Genomic DNA, 14,929 nt, shown 5'->3' with positions numbered 1-14,929 from the left:
TCTGGGGCCTTGCCCCATGGAGAGCAAGTGACCTGCTGTCCATCAACGCAAAGAAGAAAGAGGCCCTCACAGGACTTCGGAAGCCCCCAACAGGTAGATTCCAGGGCAAGGAGGCCCTCATCAACATGTGAGGCTCCCACGTGTGGGCAGTACTTTGGGGCCAACTCTTTGGGCACACATACAGCTTGGAAGTTCTAAGGGCCTGGGTAGCTTCCCCTGCACTGCAGGCGGAGAGAATAGGTGTTCTTGGACAGAAGGCCTCAGACAGGTGGGCAAGGGCTAGGAGGCAAAGCCCTATGCCTAGGGGTGTGCAGGACACTCAAGGACAGCAGCAGATTGGGCCAAACCTTGTTCTGGTCTCTCTGAGATAATTGTCACTTCTCTTAACGAAAATCCCATACTCAGGGGAGATGACTGCAGACAATGCAGGGCTACCTTGCCCAGGATTGTGGGGGTTCAGCTGTCCATCTGGGCTCCCATCTGCTGCTCTGCCTCACCCTTTTGGGCCAGGACCAACCTGGGCAAGGCATTTAGGACCAGGGGACCCCAGGCCTGCCTGCTGACCATGGGACCAGCACCAGAGCCCAGAACAAGGAGTCAAACAGAATGGAGGTTCCCCTGGCCACCTCTGACTGCCTGTTATCCATCCATGGCCATTAACCACCCACTCCAGGCATACAACTACTGGATGCACAGTCCACTCCCCTCCACATTCTCTGTGTGGCCCTGGTTGAAACCCACTCTGTCTCCCTGCACTTCATCACCCTAGGCCCTGCAGCTCATGACCTGTACCTCCCTATAAGAGCTGCTGCCAAAGGCAAGGCCCAGGCCCCTTAGCTGAAGGAGCCCCTTCCCCCATCAGGACCAGGGTCCCCAAGGGGCCAGGCTCACTGCTGTTTCCATGGGGATGCATGCACTCTGACCCCAGCCTTTCTCCATCCCTGGCCAAATAAAGAAGGCTTCCAAGTGGAAACTGGCAGTCTCAAGCCATCCCTCCTCCCATGCCCCAGGTGGCCCCTGCCTCCAAGGAAGAGAGGGAACGAAGGCCCCTCCCCCAGCCCAGAGCAGGCCCAGAACCCAAGCAAAGCAGTGGCAGGGGCCTCTCACCCCCAGACCTTCCCAGCAGCCCCTTCCCAATACTGCCCACTCTGCTCTCCAGGCTGGAAGTTTGCCTTTCCCAAGGCCTGGTTTTACCTCAGCTCCTGCTCAGCCCTAGGACTACTTCAGTTCTCTGAACAGCCCACAGGATCAGCAGCTGTAGCCACCAGGAGCGAGTGGGCAGCACTGCCAGCTCCTCAGGGTCCTGAAGGCCAACCCTTCTTGAGAGTGGAGATCCCTGTCAGACAAGGGAGATGGCATAGAGACAGAAACCTGTCTAAGAAGCCCCCCTGCCCAAGTCCCGGCTGAGAGGCCTGAACAGAAGGCCTCCTCACCCTGTCTGCCCACCCCTCTCTCTGACTGCCCTGGGGCTGACCTATGGGAGCACCAGAGGTGCTTGTCATTAGAGTCTCAGTGGTCACCTCCACAAACCACAGCCCAGGGCCAGGTTTGGGTTCAGTCCTGGGGCAACTGCAGACCAACCTTCCCCTACAAAGGCTGCTTCCAGGAGAGTCCACTCATCTCCGCCCCATCCCTCCCAGGGATTCTGCTTCCTAAACCCCTCTCCTGTTAAACGTTCTGCCCCCTGCCCACCAGGGCCTTGGTTCAGCTTCCTACTTGGAATTAGGAGGCAGCTTTCTCCTCACTGGTTCCCCCCACCCGCTTTCCCCACCTCCAGTCCATTCTCTGCACTAAGCCAGGAGTCAAGCAGAGTGGGTGTTTTCTTAACCACAAACTGACCATGTCACCCTACCCGCTTAAAATCCTACTATGGCTTCCCAGTGCCCCTCACATGAAACCCATTCCCCAGCCAGCCTTGTGTTGGACTTTCAAGAGATGGGAGGACATCCAGCTCTATCTCCAGCCCAGCACTCTCCCCAAAGCCCCCAGGCTAAGCTGAACCTCATTGGATATGATCCCTTAGCTGCACACATGCACTCTGAGCAAGCCCTGGCCAGAACTTCTCCCCTCTTCATGTCAGATCTTAGCAGGGATACCACTTCCTCCAGAAGCCTGCCTTAATGCCCTGCCAGGCTGACTGAGTCCCACTGGAGAGAACTTAGAGCCCCATGTTTATCTCCAGGTGGCAATGCTGCCTAGAGCTGGACTGCCAGGCTTCCAGTGCTGGTTCCCTTCGAGTGTGTCCATTCCTTAGGGCCACGGTGGTAAAAGTACCACAAAACAATACAAAGTTACTTCTACACAGTCCTGGAGGCCAGAAGCCTGAAACCAAGGTGTATATAGGGCCATGCTCCCTCCCAGGCTCGGGGGAGAATCTTTCCCTGCCTCTCCCTGGCTCCGTAGTGGGCAGGCCTTGGTGCCCTTTGGCTTTGTGGGCGTCACTCCACTCCCTCCACACAGCCTTCTCCCTGTGTCCACCTGTCTTATCCTAAGGACACCAGCCACTGGATTAGGCCCACCTAATGACCTGTCTTAACTCCGTTACATCTGCAAGACACTATTTCCAAAAGGTCGCATCCTTGCACAGTTAGGACATGACAGATCTTTTGGGAGACACCATTCAACTCACACCATCTCTTTTACTAGTTGTTCGATCCTGGGCAGGGTTTGAGGCCCGTGTAAGATGTGATGGCAGAGCGGTACCCACTTCAGAGAACAGCAGCGAGGAAGGGATGGCTGTAGCAGGTCAGGGCCTCCTCCAGGTCTGCTTCCACGTGCCGCGCAGCCCTCCCTCCAGAAGCCAGGGGCCCCGTAGTGCGGGGCAGGCCAACGCGCACATCCTGGCGGAGAGACAGGAAGCTGACCCAGCCCTGGGGCCAAGGGGTTAGAGACCTGCCGGGCCCGCGGGCCCGCGGCCTCCGCCGCCCCGCCCCGCCTCGCCCAATTGGCCGCGCGCCTCCGGGTCCCGCCCCCCTGCTCTGGCCCCTCCCTCCGGGGCCGCGCCGGTTTTGCGTCTTACTCCTGACACTACGCGGCCGCCTGCCCTGCCGCTCGGTTGTGGCCACTCCGGGCTGCAGACAACCGACGGCAGTGGTGGGAAGACTGGCGGCCATCGCCGTGCCGCTCCGCCCCGCGCGCGGGGAGCCCTCCCTTAGGCTTTGGGTGAGGAAACATTGTTTTGTGCTAAGGCAGCCCTTCTCTTTCTAATTATGAAAATTGTGGTAAGTTAAACCCAGAACAGCAGAAATAAGAGAGTACTTTCTGAGCCCTGGGCCTGCAGGGAGATGTTGGTAACAGTTTGGGGGGCTCCTAGGGCTTCTGTTTTGGACTGATGCTCACCTCACTGGCCTGAGTAGGGCACTCAGAGCCGGCCTTGGGCAGCCACACAGGACACGGAGCCTGCACTCTCCTCCCCTCCAGTCCCACCACCTGAAGTATCCTTTTCCTTTCTTTTTTATTGGAATAATTTTACATTTACAGAAAAGCTGCTAAGATAATATAGAATCTACCCACCTGTTCCCCTAGTGTTAACAACTTATATTTGCATGGTAACTTTGTCAAAACTAGGGAACCTTGGTCCATGACCATTAGCTAAATTCAAGACTTGATTCAGAGCTCACCAGTTTTCCCGCAAATGTAGAAAAGATCTCTTAAAGCAAATCTGTTTGAGACTTCCACTGTGGGCTGAACAGAGATTCCTCTACCAGAGTGGCCCTCTCACTGGAAACCAGCTAACATGGATGAAACAGATGAGGCATTTGTTTTCAGGTGTGGGTAACAGGATGGCAGGACTGCAGTGAAGTGCATGAGGAACACCTGGATCACCCGGCTCTCTGGCAGGCTCCCACCATAGCATAGGGGGTTGGAGTCCAGCCAGGGCACGCTGCTGCACTGAGCTGAGGGGCAGTGGCGCAGCTGGAATCCAGCGGCAGAGCTCTGGAGGAGTGGCAGGTGTGCAGGGGAGAGTCTGAGATGTCCCACTGTCCCTGGCCGCACATGCTTAGGGTGAGGCCCCTGGACTTAGCAGAGAACAACTGCAATGGAAGTTCTGAGCAGGCCAGGGTGCAAACCCCAGCCAAGCCCCATGTACCATGTCTCTTGGGCAGCTGAGACCCCAGGGCCAATGGCCAGGATCTGCACTAGGGCTGCACCTTAGAGCAGCACATTCTCTAGGCATGGCTGTTCCAGTCACCTATTGCTGAGGATCCTATCACCCCAAAACTCAGTGCTTCAAGACGACAGTAAACATTGATTATCACGTTAAGTTTCTCTGGTCAGGAATTCAGGAGTGGGTGATCTGGATAGTTCTGGTTGCCCAGGGCTTCTGTCATCTAGAGGCTCCACAGAGGCCACAGATGGGCTGCCAAGATAGCTTAGTCCAGCGTTGCTGCTCATTGGCAGGGGGCCTTGGTTGTTCCTCAGGTGGGCCTCTCCCCAGGCTGACTGAGTGTCCTTCTAACCCAAAGGCGGCCTTTCCACCAGAGGGAATCCAAAGGGGAAGAAGGCAGTAGCTGCAGTCTTCTGGGGTTTGGCCTTGGAAAGCACACATTGTCCTTTTCAGGGGAAGATGACAGAATCTAGAGATGCTGCAACAGCCAATATAAAATAAAAAGTCATTAAACATGCAAAGAAAAGAGAAAATGTGGCCATAATCAAGGAAAAAGGCAATCAGTAGAAATCAACCCTGAGCCTAGTGTTAGTTTTGACAAAGAAAGACTTTCAAGAAATTGTATTAAGATACTCAACAATTCAAGGAAAAGAGAGCCTGTGAGTGAAAAGGAATTCCAACAAAAAAATGGAAAATGTTAAAAAGAACCAAATGACAATGGTAGAGATGAAAAGTATGTAACTGACATGAGAAAATCACTCTGGATGGGACTGGCAGATGAAGGTGACAGAAGAAAGATTAAGTAAACTTAAAGACAGACCAGTAGGAATTGTCTAGTCTGAAGAATGGAGAGGAAAATGCTGGCAGAGACAGTGCTCGTACCTGATGGGCAATATTGATGGTTTAACATATGTGTGCTGGAGCCTGATAAGGAGGAAAAGGTATAGAAATGGGACAGAAAAAAATATTTGCTAAAATAATGGCCCAAAATTTTCCAAAATTGACAAAAATATTGACTCACACATCCAAGAAGCTCATCAAGCCCCAAGCAGGATTCAGCCTGCTGGGCTACAAGCCACGCAAACACACTTCCTAACCAAACCAGAGGGGCGGGTGGTGAGGAGAGAGACAGTGGTCAAAATACTGCATTTTTGTAGTCTTTGACAAAAAAAAAAAAAAAAAAAGCTGTAGTGGTACAGATCACCAATGAGAGAGAAGGGAAGAGAAGAGCCCAAAAACAGAGTCCTACATGACAGACCCATGATATATGACAGAGGAGCACGGCAAATTAGGGGACAGGAGAGTAGTCAATGAGGAGACCTGGGAAAGCGCTGTGTTATCTGCAGGGTGAAAAAGTGAGATTGGGCTTTTATCTCCCACCACACGCAAAAATGCCTGAAAACTCCGGATGGATCAAGGTCTTAACTAGTAAAAGAAAACCTTTAAATCTTTTAAATACCCTTATGACCTTTGGTCAAGGAAGATTTCTCTAAAAGGACAGGGGAGAAAACCCATTATTTCTCAGAGGACAAGGGAAAGATCAGGCTTGACTGCACAAGCAATCATCGAAGGACATCAAGAGCATCCACAGCGAGCCTGAAGGACAGGAGCAAGCTGGGGACCTGAGAGCACCACATGCCAGGACGAGGTGGAGAACTACAGCGATTGCAACTACTTGGTATGGACTCCGATTGAAACAAAAATACCAAACAAGAGACTAGAATCCCAACACGGCCACCTGATTTACAACAAACAGTGGCATATATTAGCCCTTTGCTTTTGCAACAAGTTCTCATGAACTTCGTGGCTTTAAATAACACAAATTTATGATCTTAAAGTTCGGTAAGCCAGAAATCTGATGTCAAGCCATGAAATTCCTTGACTCAAGCAAGTCTCACTGGGCTAACATTAAGTTGTTGTCAGGGCTGCGTTCCTCTCTGGAAGCTCTAGGGGAGAATTCATTTTCTTGCCTTTTCCAACTTCTAAAGGTAGCTGCATTCCTTGACTCAAGGCCCCTTCCTTCATTTTTGAAGCCAGCAATGGCTGCTCCAGACCTCGACACGCTGCATCACGCTGACGTCCTCCTCTGTAGTGGAATCTCCCTCTGCTGCTCATTTCTGCCTCCTTCCACCTTTTCTAACAATGCTTATGATTACATTGGGCCCAGCTAGATTATCTAGAATAATCTCCCATCTCAGGATACAGTCACTTCTGCAAAATCCCTTTTTCCGTGTAAGGTAACATAGTAATAAATTCTGGAATTAGAATGGGATACAGACATCGCTGGGGGCCACTGCTCTCTTGCTGAAGGGGGAACGTGGTCTTTCCAATAAATGGTGCTGGATCTGTTTTGTACCCACAGGGGGAAAATAATCCTTGGTATCTGCTTCACAGTATACAAGACAAACACCAGTTCCAAATGATCATACGCCTAAGTGTGAAAGATGGCGAACAATTAAATTTCTAGGATAAAGTATAATAAAATGTCTTCATGACCTTAGGGTAGATTTCTTCAATCACAGAAAGTACTCACCAAAAAAGAGATTAAATCATTAAAAAAAACTTGTATTCATCAAAACACACCATGAAGAGTTGAAAATGTAAATCCACTGAATGGGAGAGAATGCAATATATACATCTAACTAAGGACCCATATCCAAAACGTACAAAGAACTCATCCACATCAGTAACAAAAAGGCATATGATCCACAGAGAAATGGACAAAAAGCTAGCCTTACACAGGCACTTCATAGAAGAAGTCCAAATGAAAAATAATATTAAAAAGTACCTCAAAATTCTTAATCATGAAAGGAATGTAAAATGAAACCACAGCATGCCTCACACCATCCAGGATGATCAAGATCCCAATGACCCCCAAAGCAAGGATCAACGGGGATGTGGGTGATTGCTCGCTCCTGCTCTGCTGCTGGTGTGGGAAGCTGGTAGAACCACTTTGGGAAACTGTGTCTGCTAATGTTGACCTTTAGCATATCCTGGCCAGCAATTCCACTCCTATCAAAGGCCTGTGTATGTGCAACAAAGGCCATGTTTGAGAATGTTGATGGCAACATTATTCATGATGGCCCAAAGTTCAGGGCCCATCAAACAGCACTGATAAGCAATCTGCGGTAAATTCATATTCTTCTAATCTCTGAGAAGCATTGCTGTTAGAGGGGCAGCTTCTGCTGTGGCTGGAGCTTGGAGTGGGAGCTGCATGGGTGTACACACGATGGGAAAATGCCTCCACTTCCATGCAGCTCTGTTAAAAAGCAAAAGTTAGTTTTAATTTAAAAATTAAAGCCTTTAAAATTAAACCTTTAATTTTAATTTTAAAGGTTTACAAAAATATACATTTGCAGATATGGTAATCCAATAGCCCAGCTTCCAGGGATCTGTTCGTGAATCTGTTACAGTTACCTGCAGTTTATATATAGAAATCCTTCCAATAAAGGTGGATAAGAAAGATGTTTCCTCACTCTTATGCAAAACCACCCGAGGTCAGCAGTCCAGTACCGTTTCCTTCCATCCATCACCCACACTCCCAGGCAGGTAGAAGGAAGCAGAAGGGCCGAGGAGACACATTTCCTCGAAAGACCTTTCCGCTGAACTCCCAGTTCCAACTTCATGGGATGCCGGCGAATGGTGTTTCCCACTAAACCCAGTAATCCCAGGTCTCCTCTCTGAAGAGGCAGGAGAGGACAGGTGCTGCTGGGTGAGCCAGGAGTCCCAACCTGAGCCCCACAGACAACATTCTCAGGTTCTTGAGACCCAGCACATGCCCTTTCCATCTCCCCAACCCAGGGCTACTCCTTTAGTTGTCCGGTTGTTCCGACTGGGAGAGACGAGGCTGGAGGCCAGCACCTGCCCCCACTACTCTGTGGGCCCAGCTGTGGGTGCTTCCAGCTGGAGGAAAGCATGCCTTTCCCCATGGGGCTCAAAGGCACCCTGACCCTCTTCCCCAAGGACTGCGCCCTCTAGCCTCGCCTCTGGCTCTTCTGGGATCATATCCCAGTCTTTGCCATGGCCAGTAGTGCAAGCCACATACCACCCAGTTGTGAGCAGCCCTCCATTGCCAGCTTGCTCCCTCTGGTGCCCAACTCCAAACCCCCTTTAGGCCTAGCAGCCCCACAGGCCACTGATTCTGTCACCCTCCACTGTCCTGAGCACCTCCAACACCTCCCCTCCTTCCCTGTCAAGCCTTACAGCCACTCTCCTGCACACAGCTGGGACCCCACTGTCCCTCTCTTTCTTCATCACACTTGCAGGCAAACACTTGCCTGACCACGCCGGTCAAATCCAACTCTTCCTGCTCAGCACCTGAGTGTGGCCAGTGAACAGCGCACAGCCCTGCAGACTCACCCTCTGGTGCCCTAATAGCTAACCTGATTCCCTGACCTGATCTCTAACACAACCCCTAACTCCATCCCTAACCTCATCCTTAACCTGATTCTAACTCCTTAACTGGGTTGTTACTGTTGCCTGGACATCACACCCCATTTCTCTCAATTTTTGTCACTGTGTAAACACGAAGTGACTACGGAAGGCTATGTATGATAGGTGAGGAACATAGGGAAGAAAAGGACCCCCCCCTTCAAATGAGAGAAGAGAGAAAGAAAAAGGCAAAAAGAGTTAAAACGAATCATCTGTGCCAGGATTCTGCACACTTGGACTGTCTCATGAAGAGACCATCCACCTGGCATTAACGGTGTGCGTGGCAAGCTGGTGGGATGTCAGACTCCGACTTATTTCCTTATATTAACTTTTTATCAACTTGTTGTTGGTCACAACAAGCACATGTTCTTTAGCTAATCAGAAAACCCAATAGTTACTGTGGAAAAATGAATTTCTCTAAACTCCACCCTGCCTGGGCTGTAGAGAGCATCACAGATGGTGCCCAGAAGAAAGACACACCCCTCCACACCCCTCTATGGAGACCCTATTTTTTTTAGGGGGGGACAGTGGGAAGGCCTTTTTAAAAATGTGATATTTAAAACATACAAATATTTTTTTTATTTTGGTATTATTAATCTACAATTACATGAAGAACATTATGGTTACTAGACACCCCCCCATCACCAAGTCCCCCCACAACTCCCATTACAGTCACTGTCTGTCAGTGTAGCAAGATGCTGTAGAATCACTACTTGTCTTCTCTGTGTTGAACAGCCCTCCCTGTGCCTCCCCCCCCATATTATACATTCTAATCATAATGCCCCCTTTCTCCCCCCCGCCACCTTATCCCTCCCTTCCCACCCATCCTCCCCAGTCCATTTCCCTTTGGTAACTGTTAGTCCATTCTTGGGTTCTGTGCTTCTGCTGCTGTTTTACTCCTTCAGGTTTTTTTTTGTTCTTATACTCCACAGATGAGTGAAATCATTTGATACTTGAATTTCTTCGCCTGGCTTATTTCACTGAGCATAATACCCTCTAGCTCCATCCATGTTGTTGCAAATGGTAGGATTTTTTTCTTCTTATGGCTGAATAATATTCCATTGTGTATATGTACCACATCTTCTTTATCTGTTCATCTACTGGTGAACAATTAGGTTGCTTCCATTTCTTGGCTATTGTAAATAGTGCTGCGATAAACATAGGGGTGCATATGTCTTTTTCAAACTGGGCTGCTGCATTCTTAGGGTAAATTCCTAGGAGTGGAATTCCTGGGTCAAATGGTATTTCTATTTTTAGTTTTTTGAGGAACCTCCATACTGCTTTCCACAATGGTTGAACTAATTTACATTCCCACCAGCAGTGTAGGAGGTCCCCCCTTTTTCCACAACCTTGCCAACATTTGTTGTTTGTCCTTAGGATGGTGGTCATCCTTACTGGTGTGAGGTGATATCTCATTGTGGTTTTAATTTGCATTTCTCTGATGACTATCGATGTGGAGCATCTTTTCATGTGTCTGTTGGCCATCTGAATTTCTTTTTTGGAGAACTGTCTGTTCAGCTCCTCTGCCCATTTTTAAATTGGATTATTTGCTTTTTGTTTGTAAAGGCGTGGAGACCCTATTTTTGGCATCTCTTTCCCCCACCCCATCTAGCTGGGGAGGAGTCATCCCAAGCAAGGGCAGGTGAACAGCATTGCTGCATTCCCACATCTGCTACCTCCAGCAACACAGAGGCAGGTTGGGCCTACCCTCCTTCCCTCCAGTGTCCTGTGAGGTCCTGCAAACAGATGCTGGTGCCTACTTCAGTGGTCATTGACTCCCACTTAGCCCTGCTTTGAGTCAGCTAGCCCCTGCATCATCTCAGGGACCAACTTTGATTCCCACCCACTGTGCAGGGCCACCCTCTGTGCCCCTGGACAGCTTTTGAACAGAGCCTGGGGAGCTCAGGGCCAATGTCAGCTACCAGCACTGGGACAAGTGTGCCTCCACACTTTTGGCATTCCAAAGCCAGCCCTATCAAACAGGCCCTATGTGCCCTGGCTCAGACCTGACTAGGCTGGGGAAGAAGAGCTGTCCTTCCTGTCCCTCCTTTGCCTCTGGAGGATGGGTAGAACAGGGGATTGGCCTTATGCCTTATTGGCAGTGGAGGCCTCTGTCTGGGGCACTTGTGTGCTTACAGTGATATCTACAGTGCTCCTTGCCCAGCGCCAACACAGGCACTTCGGGTCATTTTCACATTGCTCCATCTGAGATGGGGACACCAGGCCCACCCCAGGCCAGCACCGGATAGTTCTGGATCAGGAAAACTACTACAGACAGGTTACTTCTTTCAGATGGTGAGGGCGAGTGCTGCGGGACTCCCCCTGGGGAGACATGCCAACTAAGTGTGGTCAGAGCTGGGTTCTTGGTCTTGTGGCGAGAAAGATGTCAAGGACGGCCGCAAAAGCAGCTGAGCTTGTTTATGGGACGATAAGAGTTTAAAGAAAGGCGAAAGAAAGCATACGCTCTAGAGTTGAGCACAGACTGGAAAGTGAATTGCCGTGAGGATACAATCCGGAGCTCTTTTATGAAAAGGAAAATGAATACCTAATAAGTGGGAAGAGGCTGCACAGAGAACAGGCGGAGTCTTCAGAGCTGGGCTTGCTCCAGCCTCACGGGGCCGGGGCGGTTGCCCGTATTTGGTCCTCACAGAACTGTCAGGGAAGTCGTCCCACCAGGGACTTATGGGCATGGGGTGCAGTGTCCTGCGCGGTTAAGTTTGCGTTCACCTCTCCTCACTGGAACCAGCAGGCTTCCCCGGTCACCTATGTTCTCCACATTCCGCGAAGCTGTGCTGGCCCCGTTCCGCCTCCCTGCTCTCATCTGCCTACCTATCTACTGACATTACCGGTCTCTGAAGACTGGAGAGCCTGCTCTCTGCATCCAGAGCAGGTGTGCCCTCCAGGGCCCTCACTGGGCGGCACCCGAGTGTCACCAGTGAACGCGGCAGGCGGATGGGGCGATGTGGGGAAGTTGGGGTTCCTGTGGCCAGGATCCTCACTGAACTTTAATCACCTGATGGTGTAACTGGCCTGTTGCTAGGATACCGCTTCCACACCTCTAGGCAATAAACTATTATTGCACTGTATGGAGAGCTGGCCCAGTGCTCGACCTACCGCCGGGAAAACAAGTCGGATAATAAACCTTTTCACCCCGAAGAACGTTTTGCTGTCAATTTCTTTGGTCACATTTAATCCATAGCGAACTTACTCGGGGCTGAAACCCATTGGCAAGACAGGCGACAAGGACGGAAAAGCCCTTCTAGGCTGAGGACCTGAGAAGAGCAAAGGCTGGGCGGTGGGGAGCAGTGAGCAAGCCCCGGGAAAGAGGCTGGCTGGAGAAGCCTGAGGGAAAACCTGCTTCCCGGGGCCGGGCGCCGCCGACCCACCTCCCCCAGCCCCAGGCCCCGCTCAGGAAAGGGAAGGCGGTCCCGAAGGTCAGGGCGGCCCGGCCTCGCCCTCCCCGCCCTGCTCTCTGCAGAGCCTAGGCACCGCTGGCGGGAGACCTGGGGTCCCGGCGCGGGCGAGGGCGCCGCAGGCTGTGCTGGGCGCGACAGGGCTTGGCCCTATCGGCTCCGCGGCCGACGTTCCCACCTCCACGTCCCGGAGCGGCGGCCGCGCGCCGTGGAGGGTTCTCGGACTGCTGCACTCCAGCTCCCGGTCCGCCTCCGCCTCCGAAGGGCCAGGACGCAAGCGCCGCAGCGGCCGCCTGCCGAGAGCCAGAATGCAGCGCGCCTGCGGGGCGGGCCTCCCGATGCACGCCGGGACCTATAGTTCAGGGCGGTGCAAGGCCGAAGGGTGAGGCCACCGCGGGGCACGCCGGGACCGGAGTCCGAGGCGGCGCGAGCCCGCCCCTCACCTGGCCGGCAGTGGGCGCCCGCGAGGCCCAATGGGAGCAGCGGCCCGGGGCCCCGCCCCGCGCCGCCCGACGCCTGTGGCAGGACCGGGCCGCTGCCGGTGCCGGTTCCTTGAGTTGAGCGCCAGCCGCCCGGAGCCAGCCGCCGCCCGCAGCGGTCCGCGCGCGGGGGTGCCGAGGCGCCGCCGGGCCGGCGAGGAGAGGAGCGGGCAGCAGCAAGGAGGCCGGAGCGAGCGGCCGCCGCGGCTGGCACATGGCGTCCATCTTGCTGCGGAGCTGCCGCGGCCCGGGCCCCGCTCGTCTCCCGCCGCCCCGCGCCGCCGCCCGGAGGGGTAAGCGGCCGGCCCCGAAGCCGAGGAGGGCCGCGGGCCTGGCGCCCCGGTGGGTGGGCGCGCCAGGGCCTCGGGGGCCTCGCTTCTCCGCCCCGGTCGCCGGTCGCCGGTTGCCGGGCGCGGTGAGCGCCGGGCGCGCGGGGTGGCGGGTGGTGACTCACTGGCGCCGTGACCTTAGTCGCCCTGCCGCTGGCCGCCGAGTCGCGAGCAGGTTAGAGAAGGGCCCAGAAGGGAGGCGCCGACGGTGTGGGCGCACTCCGCCGGTGCTTAAGTCCAGTGTAACGTGGCGTCCACCCACGAGGGCGGTTGTGCCCGGGGGCCACGCCAAGAGCCCCCGACAGGCGACGGCCGGGGGCTGGCAGACACTGGCAGACATTTGCGAGCAACACCCAGGCCTTGCTGTGCATGACCTCGGGTGAGGTCCTCTTGTACCCCGAGACTTAGCGGCCCTAGCTGTGACGTGGAGATAACGCTAACCTAGGGCTCTTAGGGGTCCATGCCTAGGGCGTCGGCAGTCGCCCTCACCCATCTCCATCTCTTTTTACATTAATTCCTCTGAGTTTGTTCCTTATTTGTAAGATTGGAGTAAACACTAAATTTGCTTTATGAAATAGAGAATACCCAAGTAAAGTTATGTATTTCAAGGTGCTTTACGGCATACAAAGGAACCCCGAGAAACTCGGTTGTGTAATTTTTAACAGAAATGGCTGGTTGGCTGCCTTGGAGCCCTGGGAAGGGCACTGAAGAGTGAGGTTTCAGTCCAGCTCGTAGTGTTCCCCTCTGCCCTCAGAGCACCCTATCTTGCCTGTTGCTTATTCTGGTGTCTTTTTTGGTTTACAAACTTTCTCCTTATTCTGCACAAATTCTATTTGTTAAGTGCATTTCCTCTGTTCTTCACATACTTTATTCTGATTCCTTTTTTTGGTCCTAGAACTCTGTCCAGGCCACCACATTACCTTTAGTCACCTTTTCTCTTTAGTCTCTTCTTGGCTGGTAAGTTTCTCAGACTTATCTTGACAGTTCTGTGTGGACTGGTGAAAATATTTAGGATGCACCGCTATTGGGATTTGTTTGCTGTTTTTTTTTTTTTCATCCAAGTGAGTTAACGGGTTTTTGGGCAAGAAGACTGCAGGGGTTAAAGTGTCCTCATCACATCCTAACAAGGGCACCTGCTAGCAGTATGACTTAGTGAGCTCAGTGCTGACCTCGATCACTGGGCTGAGGTGGTGTATGTTAGGTCTCTCTCCTCTGGAGTTATTCTTTCCCCCTTGCCACACCGTGTTCTTTGGGAGGAAGTTGCTATGTGGGGCCTGTACTTGGGAGGGGTCTGGGGCCCCGTAAAGGTGGGCTGCCTGGATTCGCCAGGCACTGGGTGTGAGAGCAGCAAGGGCCAGTCTTTGGCCATTATTGAAACGGGAGGATTCGGGGAAGGTGCAGGCTGGGGAAGCTGGGAGTTGTTCTTGGAGCTGTTGGTGTGAGATGCCCATTGGATGTCTGGGTCTCACTACCCGCAGGTCTGCAGGCACTGTGTGCCTGAGGAGGAGGAGCTGGAGGTAGGGTGGAAAGGATCCTTCCTGGAGCAGCTGGAGGGGAGAACCCAGAAAATGCAGTTTCCTGGAAGCCAGGGGAAGGAAGGTGTGGAATCTGCAGAAATACATTTGGTGTCTGTCCTCCATCTGGGTCTCTAGCCCAGCTCCTTACAGCTTTGTTATTTCCTGAGAGAGGATGTCTTTGTTATTCATAGTGAGCTGCTTTTTCCTCACCCCTGAGTTTATGCTAATGAGGTACCTGGGATTAGAGGGTTGGACCTTCTTGCCACATTCCCCACCTCCAGGGAGGGGGTGTGGAGATCGAGTTCAGTCGTCAGAGGCCGAGGATGTAATCAATCCCACCTAGGTAATGCAGATGAAGACTTGAGCAGGGAGGCTTGGGGGGCTTCTGGGTTGATGGTGCATGTTGACCCCACAAGGCCTCTTCCAGCCCTCACACTCCATTCCTCTCCATCAGGCTGCTTGCAGGTGCCCTTTAAAACAAACTGTGATAGTCAGTAGAGCACTTCCTTGACTTCTGTGCCATTCTAGCCGACTGGCAAAACTGAGGGGGTCGTGGGAAACTCTGAGTTTGTAGTTGGCAGAAGTGTGGGTGGCCTGAGGACCCACCCGACTTGCCACTGGCATGTGAAATGAGGGCAGTCTTGTGGAACTG

At 52.7% G+C, this 14,929-nt stretch overlaps 2 protein-coding genes across 9 annotated transcripts in view; one reads left to right on the top strand and one right to left on the bottom strand.

Annotated features, from left to right (window-relative positions):
* NSD2 (nuclear receptor binding SET domain protein 2) overlaps positions 1 to 12,527 on the bottom strand; it is a 100,032-nt gene extending 87,505 nt beyond the window's left edge. Inside the window, exons 1-3 of one of the 2 annotated variants that reach the window (XM_073237936.1) lie at positions 12,396 to 12,527; positions 12,131 to 12,304; positions 2,708 to 2,840 (exon numbers count right to left, since the gene is read on the bottom strand). The gene's annotated coding sequence lies outside the window, so the exon portion shown is untranslated. Of the gene's footprint in view, positions 1 to 2,629; positions 2,648 to 2,707; positions 2,841 to 12,130; positions 12,305 to 12,395 lie in introns of those variants that run through there. The other variant, XM_073237941.1, reaches the window with a different exon arrangement.
* Positions 12,426 to 14,929, top strand: part of LETM1 (leucine zipper and EF-hand containing transmembrane protein 1) — a 45,183-nt gene continuing 42,679 nt past the window's right edge. For 3 of the 7 annotated variants that reach the window (XR_005054023.2, XM_036991880.2, XM_036991868.2), the window contains exon 1: positions 12,426 to 12,724. Coding sequence is in view for 3 of the 7 variants with exons in the window: in XM_036991880.2 (XP_036847775.2) it covers positions 12,426 to 12,724 (299 nt within the window). In the remaining 4 variants the exon portion in view is untranslated. Of the gene's footprint in view, positions 12,774 to 14,929 lie in introns of all 7 variants that reach the window. The other 4 variants (XM_036991885.2, XM_036991893.2, XM_036991902.2 and 1 more) reach the window with 4 other exon arrangements.

Source organism: Manis javanica, chromosome 5 (assembly GCF_040802235.1).
Source record: "Manis javanica isolate MJ-LG chromosome 5, MJ_LKY, whole genome shotgun sequence".
NCBI classification, from domain to species: domain Eukaryota; kingdom Metazoa; phylum Chordata; class Mammalia; order Pholidota; family Manidae; genus Manis; species Manis javanica.
This window is presented reverse-complemented; position numbering and strand designations above follow the sequence as displayed.